Source organism: Numenius arquata, chromosome 1, assembly GCF_964106895.1.
Source record: "Numenius arquata chromosome 1, bNumArq3.hap1.1, whole genome shotgun sequence".
NCBI lineage: Eukaryota > Metazoa > Chordata > Aves > Charadriiformes > Scolopacidae > Numenius > Numenius arquata.
The window spans coordinates 126,593,055-126,608,457 of record NC_133576.1 but is presented as its reverse complement, the minus strand read 5'-3'; the positions used below and the strand labels follow the sequence as shown (position 1 = coordinate 126,608,457).

Sequence of the window (15,403 nt, the reverse complement as noted above, 5' to 3'; positions counted from 1 at the left end):
TAGAGGAATATTTGCCAGGGTCTGAAGGCGGGGAAGGCAGTTCTAGGCGGGGAGCTTTGTTTCTAAGAAATCAAGTGTGTTCCCCTGCAGAGACTACTGCATGGGCTGCCTTTTGCCCCTTGTCTCCTTGCTCCACTTAAATGTGTGGTGACAGCAAAAATGATTAATACGCTCTTCTTGCCATCCCAGTGTCTCTGTGTCACACATGCACAGAATCTACCCAGAGTTTCACATGTCTCTTACCATTACTGTGAGCCAAAGGAACATGGGAATCTTATCTTTGTTAATCTTAGTTTTGAAAATAGAATCATAGAATCATAGAATGGTTAGAGTTAGAAGGGACCTTAAAGATCATCAAGTTCCAACCCCCCTGCCATGGGCAGGGACACCTCCCACTAAACCTGGTTGCTCAAAGCCCCATCCAACCTGGCCTTGAACACTTCCAGGGATGGGGCATCCACAACTTCCCTGGGCAACCTGTTCCAGTGCTTCACCACCCTCACAGTAAAGAATTTCCTCCTCATATCTAATCTAAATCTCCCCTCTTTCAGTTTAAAACCATTACCCCTTGTCCTGGCACTACACTTCCTGGCAAAGGTCCCTCTACGGCTCTCCTGTAGGCTCCCTTCAGACATTGGAAGGCTGCTATGAGGTCTCCCCGGAGCCTTCTCTTCTCCAGGCTGAACAACCCCAGCTCTCTCAGTCTGTCCTCATAGGGGAGGTGCTCCATCCCTCTGATCATTTTCATGGCCCTCCACTGGACCCGTTCCAACAGGTCCATGTCCTTGCTGTGTTGAGGACTCCAAAGCTGGACACAGTATTCCAGGTGGGGTCTCACGAACGCAGAGTAGAGAGGTAGCATCACCTCCTGCGACCTGCTGGCCACACTTCTCTTGATGCAGCCCAGGATGCGGTTGGCTCTCTGGGCTGCCAGTGCACATTGCTGGCTCATGTTGAGCTTCTCATCCACCAACATCCCCAAGTCCTTCTCCTCAGGGCTGCTCTCTAGCCATTCTCCACCCAACCTGTATTTGTGCCTGGGATTGCCATAGGCATATGGATAATAGCCACAGGCATATGGATAATTCCACAAGTTCTCCTTTTCTGCAAATTGTAAACTTAATAAATTAAAAAAGCAGTCCTGGGAGACTTGAGAAGGTAGTTAGCAATTAAACTACAGTTGGAGGTTCTAAAAAAAATCAGCCCTTAATTCTGCAATAAAGTATGTATGTGCTTTATTTTACACATATGACAACGCTGACTCAGGGCTCCTCACCGGTTTAGGAAAAAAACAATTTTGCCATACCAAGGATGACGGGGCAGCGCTTGCTGCCCCCACCCAGCGTAAAGAAGGTGATGATGTGGGGTGAGCGCTGCAGGGGACGAGGCACCAGGGGAACAAGATGCTGGTGGCAGAAGAATGACAGGAGAGGTGGGGGTCACAGTGGCTGCTGCTGAGAGGGAGCACCAGCCCTTCATGGCAGGAGCAGCTGCAGACTGTCTTGGTGCCCCAGGTAAGGGAGCAGGCAGGTCACGGTCACTCTGAAAGCCTCAGCTGACCACGATTTGTCTTACCTCTGACCATGTAAACAGGAGAGCATGGCCAGGAGAGCAGGAGCATCACCACAGCTGTTTCTCCCAGAAGAAAGGGTCCTTCTCCACATGGACTCCTGTGACCATTCACAGGTTCCTGCTGTCCTCCAGTCTGTGCCCAGGATGAAAACGCTCTCAGGGTGCAGGATGACACTGAGCCCCACGGATGAGGCGGAGCAGTGCTCCACACCACATTCTGGCCCTGCTTAGTGAACTGTAGAGGCCAAGACCAGAAACATGGATATTCTATATAAGGATTTATGATTTCAAAGTGCCTTTTGAATGTGAGACCTACATGTTGGATTTAGGCATCTTAGTATGTAGATAAACACATTATTCCCCTTACAAGGGTGGTCCCTACTCCTTCGGTGCCTCAGTTCTTCTTTAAAAAGTGATGTTAACTTTTCTCTGAGAGAGTTGACAGTACCCATAATGAGGACTGGGACCTGATTTCTGTAATGAGGTTGTAGAAATGACAACAAACAGAAAATCAGACTTTGAGATGATAAATTGAATTTTGCTTCTCATCAGAAAAGCAAACTCAGATGACCTTATTAGAAGTACTAATTTACAACAAACAGTAACATATCTACATTTATTTCAAAAATACATTTTTCCACTCTATCACATTAAACAATAAAACAGATTGTTGCCATTATAGCTGCAGAGGACTTTCTACTAAATGCAAATCTTAACCATTTTGAACAGCACTGGGCCACAGCTGTCCCTCTCAAAACTCCAGGCCACATCTCTGCAGGACAACATTTGTCAGATATAATCTGCATCCTTATGAACATAGTAGAGATATTTGCTCTAGTGTGGGCAAAAAATTTAGATGACAGAAAATACAAGCAAAATGCCCCAAAATAAAAATATTCTATATAGTATTAAACCTTGTAAAGCTACATAATTAACCATGCCATAAAAAGCCAAATTAAATGGTATTCAGGAAATCCTGAAGATCTCAGAATTACTCTGGAAGCCTGAATTAGCTGTTTGCTTTGTACAGAAATACTCCCACACTGTGCTTGACACATCTGTCCAGTTAGTCTTCCTTCAGAAAACATCTTCTGCTTTCATCTGGTTTTACTCCTAATAAAGAATTATCCTCCAAAACACTTGTAAAAACAGTACCTGCAACCAAATGCAACAGGCATGTAGTGCTAGATAACATCACTACAGAGGTCTGAAGCAAATAAAGTAGTTTATACCAGAGAATAGCAGTTTCCACTGATTATGGCAGTTCCTATTTGGCATGAATCACTGTTTCATGGTCAGTGTTATCTGTAACCTTAGCTGATGGTGTAAGTCAGGAGAGAGAAGAAATTTAGAAGAAAGTTACAAAGCACCACAGTTCAGCATCAACCCTTTTTATTGCCTCTGAGGAAGACCTGGGAATCACCCGTGCCACTGGTTGCTGTAGGCACCCACTAGGAAGCTCCCCTGCAACAATATTCCATCAGCCCTATAAAATAGGTTACTTTCAAAACAGTGTATTACTGGAAAGTTCAATTTTCATTCAGGTAAGGTTTAAAATGCTTTAAAAGGCTCAGGCAAACCCTAGGTGGAGCTAAAGAGTTGCCATATCCAGGTAATCGATGCACTAAAAATATACTTGTTTTGATTATGCTAACACGTGTAACACACTTTAATGAAAACCGCATTTTTACTCAGTGACTACACTATCCGGGTAATTGTAGCAAACTCCTGAAATAAAGTAAGGGCAACAATTTTTAGATAAATTGCTGCAAGCAAGGATATGGGCTTGCAGGAGCAGAAACAAGCCCACACTCAGTAAAGGCAACAGCATCCATTTCCTGCAGCTTGTACACACAACCTTTGTACAGCCTGCACTGAACCTAAGCCCGGTGTATCTCTGTCAAGCTCCCAGCCTGTCTAGATATTGTAAATGTTATCGCTTATCAATAGTGTGAGTGTTAACTCTTGTCAATGCACGTATAAATGTACTCCCTTGTCTTTAATATTTATCCAGAACCACCACATGATTTTAGTACTTACAAAAATGTTCCCAAAAGACCTTATGTTGCCAGCTGCCTGCTCTTGGTGAAACCTTAAATTAAGGGAGACTTAAATTTCCATGTTGCCTTATGCTCCTGCTCCTCATTGTTCCTATTCACCTTCACTCTATTCTAAAGAGTTATGTATGTCCAAGCAGAGCTTGGCTGACTAACACTCGGGGATACGGAGCTGCTCTGCCTCTTGTCCAGGCTCCTGGACAAGCCTGAGGGACAGTACCTCAAAATCTCTCTTACAATCCTTTATAGAACACTACCCTAGCAGTAGAGCTCTAATTTTAGAGAAGGCAACAGCAGCAAAAGAGGAACTGAACAAACACAAGTCACTCAGGGATGAGCCAGGTCTTGCCGAGGAAGGACCTCCTCACGGTACTTCAGGGCAGGCTGCAGAAGCATGTATTCTGAACCAACCCACCTTTTCTCACCCACATGCTCCATTCCCTGTCCTGGTGGTACCAGGGACAAATACTGTGCTCCCAGTTCATCTTGCCAGTTGTGTACTGCAGCAGAGATTTGAAGGACATTTCTTGCTGACAGTTCCAGATGATGATTTTATTTATCTTTACAATAATCTTAGCTGGTGTCACTCCAAACTGTGGTAAACGGAGCTATACAGTCCCTACAAATCAGACGTGCTATTTATCTCAACATAGCTGTGAACTTAACAGGCTGCATTTATGGTGTATGAAAAATGTTTTTCTGTTCTGTTCTAAATTTACTCCTCTTTAAGTTAATCAAGTCCTTTTGTTCACATCTTCAGCAGCTGCTAAAGAGAAAGAAACAAGAGTATGTGGTTTAAATACTCTTCTCTGAACTGTACATGAAGGCACTGAATGAAATCTCAGTCCACTGAGGTCCTAAGGATTTCTGCCAGGGATTTCACGAGGTAGGCTTTCATCCTCTGCTTTAAGCTGAAATGCTCTTCCCAGAATTTGGTCTTATTGATATAAAATAAAAATACTCCTCTGCTCCTATTCCAGCTGTTTAGCTGCTGTTTTTAAGAACCCCTTGCATGTTCCCCCTCCAAGAAATATTTCAGCTTCTTACAAAAGATTGGTCCCACAAAGGTACACCTATGAAAACGAGCCACGAGTAGTTAATTCAGAACTGCAGTAGCTCAGCTCAGGTTGGCTGAGCAGAGGTGGGTTCACAGCCTTGAGAGCTGTGCCACTGCTCAGAAGATTAACATTAAATATTGATTGTGGCAACTTCAAACTCTTCCTAACATAATGTTGGAAATGATTCTCCTACTTCTTTCGAGGGGGTCTGATCTCCTGCTAGTGAAACATAGATATCTTACTCTGTCCCAGGAGTATCATACAAGGGGCCTTGAATCCTTGGGTGTCAACTATTTTTATTTTTTTTTCCAAAATCATGCATTTTTGTAACATTAAAAATTCTATATACATGGAAAAAGTCTTTAATTTCACAGAGTTCACATATATCTAGGTACAAATAAGTGAAAAAGATGAAGAGGTTAGTAGAAACACCAGAGAAAAGCAACACATTAAAAAAGGACAAGAAGGACATTATTAAGAGTTCTTTTAGTAAATAATTGTAAAACATTATGAGAAATGAGAAATGAGAAAGCTTTCAGTCCAACTATGAAAAAATAATGAGAATGTATGAGGGTTTAGTAGAACTGAGCAATTTGGCTTGTGTAAGCGACCGAACTGTCCCACTACAGTCTCCTCTTCCCCCTGTCCTAAGCCAGCTTTGCTCATGGGTTTGAAGGGACTTACTTACTATCCTGCCTGACAGGGAGCGGAAAATTAGTTCACTGGCACCTTCTACATAGGCAGCATGAATTACAATCAGCAGAGAGCACTAAGACATTCCCAACGATATAAATCACGGAATCACGGAATTGTCAGAGTTGGAAGGGACCTCTAGAGATCATCTAGTCCAACTCTCCTGCTAAAGCAGGATTGCCTAGAGCACATTACTCAGGACTGCATCTCCCATTCATTAAACAATTATACATTTTCTCACGTTATTCTGCTGACTTATGAAGATGATGTTGATCTATTACTGTTCAAGAAATGGGAGAAAAACCTTTGAATGAACTTTACAATTCTGTGTCTGTCAGAATCGGTATCCCTCTACTCACCTTAAACTCTTTTTCAATGTTGGCAAGCACGGCCAATTCGTTGCTGAGCTCTAAGGCAGTCATTACAGGGTCTTCACTGGACAAAGACAGATAAGCAGGGCTGGCCAGACCTTTGTAGGCATTGATTCTAGACCTAGAATGGCTGAAAGAGTCATGCTTTTGTTTCTGATTGCATTCACTGCACTTGCAGAAATAGTCATGTGGCCTATCGATCCGAGCTCCTTTTCTCAGCAGAGTGTGGACAATCTCATACTCATGGCAATGAGCGGCCAGAATGATCGGTGTAACATCATGGGAAAACCGTGTGCCATCTTCATCGTATGCGTAGAAGTCATCGTGCTGGAGCTCCGACTGGCTGGGACTTAATGCAAGCCTCTTGCCTTCAGCAAATGCAGGATGGCTTAGGATGGCTTCCACTATCCGAACGTAACCTTTGCTAATAGCCAAAAGCAAGGCATCCCCAACCCGAGACAGGTTCTCCTTCTTCAGCAGAAGTTCTGTGATCTCCAGGTGCTCATTGGCAACTGCCAGCTGCAAAGCGTTCTGCCCCATGTAGTCCACACAGTTCACATTGAGTGAGGGACATTCTTCCAGCATTTTGCGAATCACTGGAATATTTCCATATTCTGCTGCATCCAAAAAGCGCTCCTCCTCAAGAGAAAGACTTGTTGAGTGGTCATTAAACATATACGCTGGCCCTCGACTGGCCTGCCTCCTCCCCTTCTCCCGGAGAATGGTCTGTCGTCGCAGCGCTAGTCTGTTCTCATTGCCTCGGCTGTGTGGAAATAGAGAAATGATTAGTTCTGTTGTATACAAGGGCATATCCATTTTAAACAATAATTAATAAAAATATTTTAATATTTTGCATATTTTTAATGCAGCAGGGAGACCAGAAACCCTGACTTTGGCACACTTTATAACCACTGTCACTACACAGCCCTGGAATCAGTAGCCAGCTACCTTTTATTTAAAAAAGAAGAAAAAGCTTTAGCCAATCACCATTTAAGAATATGCTTTTTTCCCCCTATTTTTTCCTCCACAGCTTTTGCATAATTTTTAGTGAAGCTGGATTATGCTTCATGTTAAATAGGTAGAATATCAGTAAATGATCAGAGGGATGGAGCACCTCCCCTATGAAGACAGGCTGAGAGAGCTGGGCTTGCTCAGCCTGGAGAAGAGAAGGCTCCGGGGAGACCTCATAGCAGCCTTCCAATATCTGAAGGGAGCCTACAGGAGAGCCGGAGAGGGACTCTTTGTAGTGACAGGACAAGGGGTAATGGTTTTAAATTGGAAGAGGGGAGATTTAGATTAGATATGAGGAGGAAATTCTTTACTGTGAGGGTGGTGAAGCACTGGAACAGGTTGTCCAGGGAAGTTGTGGATGCCCCATCCCTGGAAGTGTTCAAGGCCAGGTTGGATGGGGCTTTGAGCAACCTGCTCTAGTGGAGGTGTCCCTGCCCATGGCAGGGGGGTTGGAACTCGATGATCTTTAAGGTCCCTTCCAACTCTAACCATTCTATGATTCTATGATTCTATGAATAACAGTTTTACAGGTAAGGTTCTTTCTCAGGTTTACACAGAAACCCGTCTTTTTTTCAAGCACTCTTCTATCCAAACTTATCATCATTTGGTATCCCACACATCCCTCTGATATGTACATTCACTTCACAAAATGGTCACTTGACAAATCCAATTGCCTTCTACGACAAAGTAACCTGCGCAGTTGATGAGGGGCAGGACATTGTCCACCTGGATTTCTCCAAGGCTTTTGACACGGTTTTCCACAGCCTCCTACTAGAGAAACTGGTGTGTTGCAGTCTAGACAAGTGGTCTGTGCAGTGGGTGGGGAACTGGCTGACCACCCAGAGGGTGGTGGTCAATAGCTCCTTTTGAAACTGGCAACCTGTCACAAGTGGGGTCCCCCAGGGATCAATACTGGGTCAGCACTGCTTAACACCATCATAAATGATCTGGCTGATGGGATCGAGTCTACCCTGATGAAGTTTGCCGATGACACCAAACTGAGTGGGGAAGTGGACACTTTGGAAGGGAGAACCACGCTGTAGGAAGATCTGGATAGGCTGGAAGAGTAGGCTAACAATAAACTTACAAAGTTCAACAAGGACAACTGTAAGTCTTGCACTTGGGAAAACAGTCCAGGAGTGCAGCACAGGCTGGGACCTACCTGGCTGGGGAGCAGGTCTGTGGAAAGGGACCTGGGGGTCCTGGTGGAGAAGCTCAACATGAGTGAACAGTGTGCTGCTGTGGCAAAGAAAGCCAACAGGATGCTGGGTTGCATCAACAAGGGCATCACCAGCAGAGACAAAGAAGTCGTTATCCCATTCTACTCAGTGCTTGTCAGTTTTGATTCCACACCTTGATTCAGTTTTGGTCCCCGCTATACAAAAATGATGTGGACAGGCTGAAGAGTGTCCAGAGAAGGGCCACAAAGGTGATCAAAGGACTGGGAAACCTGCCACATCCAGAAAGGCTGACAGAACTAGGTTTGTTCAGCCTCGAGAAAAGAAGGCTTAGGGGAGACCTTGTCACCATGTTCCAGTATTTAAAGGGTGGCTACAAAGAAGATTGAGACTTCCTTTTTACAAGGAGTCACATGAAAAAGACAAGGGGTACAATTGGTACAAGTCATTCCAGGAGAGATTCCGATTGGACAAGAAAAATTTTCACAATGAGAACAATCAGCCATTGGAACAATGTCCCCAGGAAAGTGGTCCTCATCATTGGACACTTTTAAGATTCGGCTGGACAGGGTGCCGGGCCATCTTGCCTAGACCGTGCTTTTGCCAAGAAAGGTTGGACCAGATGATCCTTGAGGACCCTTCCAACCTGATATTCTATGGTTCTATGATTCGTGAAAAAAGTGCTTCCTATTTTACTTTAGGAAAGAAGAAAGCATTATAACATTTTTACATGCTAAAATCTCACTTTCTGGTTACAAGAATATTTTCAACAGAAAACATTCATCTAAGTTTGAGAATTGCTGCAAGAGCAAAACTATGTTTTCTCTGGGTGTAATACTTTCTCACACCTTTGCTAGACCTAGCAGACCTTTTGAAAGACTTCACTGGAACAACTAGGTATCAAAAAAAACCAAAAAAAAAGCATCAGATCTCAAGTTCATTGTTTAAATATATATTTTAAGTATAAAGATGACCTGGGGAATAATGATGACATGCAATGACTGCCTCAGTCCAGAGACAGCCAGTATCAACAGCACAAGGCAGTGAGGATAGCCCACATCTGCTCAGCTGGTAGGAGTGACACCACATGAGTCTGGGTGCCCTCAGGTGGCCCTTCTGAAAGCCACCATCCCCTCAGGATGCTTTGGTCTATGTTGGTGCTAAATCACAACTCAGAGTGAAGACAAGTCATGGGGTGAAAGGAATTAGCAGTTGTGGGATGAAGGACGAGGCATTGCACAGGACAGCAGGGCACACAAGCATGGAAATTCTCTAAATTCCCTTCTGCCTCAGAAAAGCAGGTAGACTGGCTTCACTTTCCTTTGGTTTTCTTACCCCCATCGCTACTGCAGCAACTATCTAAATTACATTTTGGATGTAGTTTCTCCTTTTCACCCTGCTGATGTTTTTCTGACATCTATAATTGAATGCTCAGTCATAAATTGAATCTGTACAAGATAAAAGCATATCGACTGCATTGTATGACATCTGTTACTCCCCATCTCCATCATCCTTTTCATTATTACAGTTCATAACCTTGATATCCTATTTATTCCTCCACTCAGTAACTTGCCAACAAATCCTGCCAATTCTTGCTTCATGATAGCTTTGAAATGTTGTCCATTCTTCTACTACTGAAAACCTCAGCCATTCCTCACCTCTTATATTAATTATCAATTACTTAATTAATAATTATTTAATTGTTAAAACATAAAGTGAACTATATCAATGCTAAGTTTGCTGAGGAATGCTGCAAAATATGCTACATTCTCTTTAATAAGAAAATCTAATTCATGACACTATTATTTCAGTCAACCAAGATCCCAATCCTCAATAGAAATTCAGTTGCAAATAATTTTCTCTCCTAGAATTACTCTGCTAAACTACATAATATTCACTACAACTTCATCTTTTTTCTTTTTGAATAGTAGCTTAATGATTCTTTACATACACTTCACTATTTTCAGTATTTCCCACAAAATAATAACCATGAGCATCATCTTATTCATTAAATACTTACTAATGAATATGAATTTAAGTATTTAAATCACAGTAAAAAAATCAGTCCTTTGTGACTCAAAACATCTTCACAAAAAGTAACAGTATAAGATATTATTCCTTCTAGATTATTTATATTTAACTTTAGTATAAATTTCCTTTTTGCCTCTTGCCTTTTCAGTTCCAGAGATATAGCCCTCTGCAGCATTGGAAATGCTTCAAATTGCCAAAGTCTTAAATCTAAAAGGAAAATTTTTTTGCAAGATAATCACGGGTGTGGAATGTGGAATATATCAAAACTGCCAACTGTAACATGTTCAATACACAGGCAGTACTAATACCGTGCTACAATGGCAACTTTCCAGCCTTTGTTTGGACTATGTCTATCATTTCATGATATGGAATTGTTATGGTTTGAGAGAGCCCATAACAATCTATTGTTGTTAGACAATTATTCTATCACCCGATGACCCCTCCCCACCCGGAAAGGGGAATCGGGGAACACAAAGAAAACACAAAGGTTGAAGTATAAATAGATTTAATAGACTAAGACTAAATAATTAACAATAATACTAAAGAACCAGTATTAATCCCGATACTGATATAAGATATTCAGAAATTATACTCAGCCAACTATATCAGCAGGAAGCTGTGCACTCCCAGCAGTGGATAGCAAGTATCAGACACTGCGAGCACAATGGCTTCAGGAGGAAGGGAAGGCCTCAGGGCTCCGGCACCGGGGCAAGGAGTTGTCCGGACCGCCGCCATCAGGGAGAGAGCCTGCTACGCAGCAAACTTCTCTAATTTATATTGGATGTGACGTTCATGGTATGAAATAATCCTGTTGGCCAGCCTGGGTCAAATGCCCAGGCCTTGCTCCTCCTTGTCCCTGCCCCTGGCAAGGCTCGAAAACACTAACCTTGAATCCCACAGAGCCTGGCTGGCTGTAAAGTAAATATTTTCACAAATTCAGACACTAGAGTCTTCTAAAAGTGTAATTTTCCCCAGCATTAGAAGAAAAGTTAGTCCTGTGTCTCTCAATCCAGGACAGGAATAAAGTTAGATCCCATCCTCGTCTACTCCTCAAGATCTCTGCAAAGGCTGTCTCAGTTACTGTGGATTCAAAGCATACGAAAGATATATGCTAATGTCTTATAGGTGAATATGCGATATGGCTGGTTGAAATTTTTCCATGCATATTTCCAGACATTTTAAAATTAAAAAAAATATATTTTTATTTGTTGAAAAGACAGCCTTTGGAGAGGTTTCATAGAAAACATGAAAACCGAAAGAATGAAAGTGTTACTGGCATTGGTGACAATATTGGTGCCAAAACCTGAAATTCATTAAATAGAAGCCAGTCTTTTGACATATCCACAAGTGTTTTACTGGAAACGTGTGTGCTAAATTGGAACGGGGATGAAATGGTAGAAAGGAGAGATCACAGCAGAGAAAGCAGACGTCAAACTCCCCAGTTTGAAAGTTACACCTCAAAGGACTGTAACATGGTTCTAAAAAGTTTCTTCAAACATGGAATACAAGAGTGCATTGGTAAGGTAAAAATCAACTGGGAGACAGGAAAGAGAAGGAAGTTAAAGATGAGGGGGGCGGAAATGAGAAAGAAAAGAATGTGAGGGGAAACTTTTAAAACCTGCTGGGCTTTAAGATTTATGCAGTGAAAACTCTTAGGAGATGACCATAGCAACAGCATAGGGAGACAAGTTCCCTAACTTCCACAACAGAATTAGGTGTCAAAAAATAAAGGACGTAAATACCCCAAATCAGTTAATCCAACAGGCAAGGGTTTTAATTGGGCTGTGTGTTTCTTGAGTTTTAGAGCTTCCTGGAAAAAACAGGCTCAGTGTAATAAACATAAAATTTTGAGAAAAAAACATTTAGTTGATTCTGATCAACATCAAATGTTGATGATGTATGGAATATCCCTTTGGTCACTTGGGGTCAACTGTCCTGGTTGTGTCCCCTCCCAGCTTCTCATGCACCCCGGCCTGCTCGCTGGCAGGGCAGTGTGAGAAGCTGAAAAGGCCTTGACTCTAGCACAAGCACTGCTCAACACAACTAAAAAAAAATCAGCGTGTTATCAACATTATTCTCATCCTAAATCCAAAACACAGCACTATACCAGCTACCAGGAAGAAAATTAACTCTATCCCAGCCGAAATCAGGACACAATAACAATATAATTGATTTAAAGTACATATATTTATGTGCCCTGCAAAACCAATTCAGTATAAAATTATTTTGCTGCCATTTGATCTGTATACAAGGAAACAAACCTTCAACAGGATCATGGTCATTATTTTTTCCTGAGATGTTAACAACATCGGTTAACCAGCCAAAAACTACAGTTCATCAAATACTTTGTCTTTAATTTTTTCAAATAGAAACTGATTATATTTCTATTCCAGCAATACCCTCAGTACGATTTATGAAAACAAAGAGTAATCATTGCTAGTGAAGAATACTTAGAATTAGCTTGCTTTTTCAGTAGTGTTTCCTCTTTCCTTGCCTGCATTTAGAAGAAAATCATTGCTTAAATGGAAGATTAAGTACATATATCCCCTGGACACTAGTTCATCTTCTGGAGTAGAATTTATTACAGAATGAAACAGATTTTTGCATTGTTTGCTGGACTGTAGCGCATGTCTGCTGCAGAGCGCTAAAATCTCAGTGTAATCTATTTTCCCTGCATCAATGTATTTTATATGTATGAAATAAATATCCTGGTTTGCCCATTTGCAATTACAGTTAATTAAAGTTAAGGGTCTGTAATTAAAACTGGTTCTTGCAGCACAAGACTATAAATACGTTTAATTGTAACAAAGCAAATCGTTCTACTTTAGTATTTCTGCTTAATTAGATACATACAGTAAGTATTAATTCAGGAGTTTGTTAAGAAGAGTGTAAGATACTTGATTGCTTCCAAGAGCAGGGAAAGGAATTTGATGATGCAGAAGAGTATGTTCAGTCCTGTTATGTTCTGTCCAGTCCATCATCAGTTCTGATGTTCTGACATTTATTTCACCATTACTAAGGTCTTTTCAGTACATTTTTATCAGAAAGATGCCCACTTTAGCATCTATTGTAACAGATTCTGGCCACATAAGTCTTAAAGCCACTTGAAACCTCAGCCTTCCCAGACTATTGAGTAACTTGGTTGCAACAGATCGTTAATGCACTTTGGGGGAAATGCGGTCTAAATGACCATACTTATGACTACTTATTACTTAAGAGCCAGCGTGGCCAAGCTTGGAATACTGTCACCATTTGGATACCATATTACAGGAAGGAGTTCTACAAAATAAGAAATTAAATGCAAGAGAGTAGCAGCGGTCACACAGTCTCTACCATTTTTTCACTTTAAGCATAATAAGGTTGATTTTCTGAATTATGTAGGGTGGTATTCCACTCATCTTACTTCTACCATAGGAACAGTAGGATTCTAGCATGAATTAGTCGTCTTGATCTACTTTGTAGATAAAGGAGAGATAATTCTCCTGTCTACCTTTAATTTTTTATTGTAGGATAGCATAAATTTTCATGTGGAGCACCTCCATTTTTCCATTGTTTCAAAAAAGAATCCTAGCTGATTAGGTGAGATTAAGGCCTCCTTTAATGTATATAATTTAGTAGGAACATAGACCGAAAAAGGATGATGGAGTCAAGTCCCTTACAGGTACAGATACCAATTCCCATTAAAATACCAGGGTCTTTCTTAAAGGAAATTGCTGTCTTGTTAGAATTTTATTTTCTCTCACTAATCTCACTGAAAAACTAATCCAGAGTTTGACTGTTCTAGCAGTTAGAAACTTTCACCTAATTTTCAGCCTAAATTTAATAATGGAAATTTTTTATCTATTTGTTTTTGCTTAGGAACCAGAATTGTATTTCAAATTAAGTAGCACTTTCTCCTGACAACGGTTACCTGCAACACACAAACACAGAGCAATCATATCTGCTCTCAACCTTCATTTTGCTCAAGTTCTTTCCATTTCCTGCTATGTCCGTGCAGTCAAACCTACCACAGAACAAAAACCCGCCCAAGTACACCTTCCTGAAATATATAGTAATCCCATGTGACAGTGTTTGCTGTAAAAAGATTAGCAACCATTTTGTGTTAAAATGTACATCTTTGGCTGTCTCTGTGGTACATTTACATCCAAGAAATCATTTAGGCATTACAGATTCCTCTGTGAGCCAGAGATAAGTCTTCTTCCTTTGCTGACTTTCCTTAATCAGGTGTCAGATAGTGAGTCTCTGATTTATGGACTGAAAGAACTGTGCTGAAAGATCTGATTTCGACCCTCAACTCCCTTTGAGGACACAGATTTTCGTTATGAAGAGTTGTAGAGCTGGAAAAGCTTGGGTGTGGGAAACAACTGTGAGCTTCCGCAGCATTATCATCCAAAGTAAAAAGCTTTTTAGGAGAGTCTGCAATAGCTGCTAGAGGCTGGACAAGCTCGCACAGTGACAGAATAGCCTCCTCCTCTTTTCCATTTACTCATGTAAAAGGGTTTATTATACTCTAAACTTACTGTCTAAGAGTACTCTGTTAACTCATTTGAACTTGAGGTTTGGCTTACCTTCAAAAATTTATTACCTCTGGAAGAACACTATACAACTCCTTGGGAAATTATAACATATAAACTCACAAAATCCAATTCTGCTTCTATCTTCATGACCATGCTTTAGTAAGAGACACCACACTGACTTGCATGTATCAGTGCAAAAACAGAAATAATGCCTGTAGCTCTCATGAAGAGAAAGTGCAAATCTACATGGCAAGGAAAAAAGGGTGCTGAGACTGCTGGCAGCATCCAAAAGAAAAATATTAGAGTCATAGAGATAAATACTCTCAAAGTAAATGGAGGAAGTTGAGTTATGTTGCCACACTGGCTTAATGACAAACTTCTCAATCCCCTCAAGTTCAAGAATTTTGAAAACCGGTCAGTTACTAAGCATGACAATACTATCCACTGCTTGTTGAAACTCAAGTAACTAGCTCAAACAATGTTGAAACCATTAGTAATCCCCTCTGAATCACCTCTGTGGGTGAGCTTCCAGAAAATTTGAAAGGCCACAGACCCTTTTTTTTTTAAAAAAAAAAAAAAAAACAACAGAAAAAAGCCATATTCTCATATGCTGTTGGTAAACTGTCAATAATTAGTAATTAGCTAGGAGATCAGATAAGAAGTAATATCAAATAAGATCATCAACACCAAAGACCCAAGAATAAATTACCTTGAAAAAAATCTAATTATTTCTGTGATAGAATAAGAAGCCGTGTGAACCAGGCAGGATCCATATCTATGTTACAGGTCTTTAATAAGGCTCTTATTGCTGTCACACATGATATTCTAACACACAAACTAGAGAAAGAGGATGAATGAGATTATGAAGAGGGAGCACAGTTTGTTGGAAAACTGTAGTTATCAAACCAAGGTTAT

General features: G+C 41.1%; 1 protein-coding gene across 1 annotated transcript in view; it reads right to left on the bottom strand.

Annotated features, from left to right (window-relative positions):
- The window catches only part of TRPC6 (transient receptor potential cation channel subfamily C member 6), a 108,279-nt gene that overhangs the window by 38,702 nt on the left and 54,174 nt on the right, over window positions 1–15,403 (bottom strand). The window contains exon 2 of the mRNA XM_074163602.1: window positions 5,740–6,514. Coding sequence (XP_074019703.1) covers window positions 5,740–6,514 — 775 coding nt within the window. The remainder of the gene's footprint in view (window positions 1–5,739; window positions 6,515–15,403) is intronic.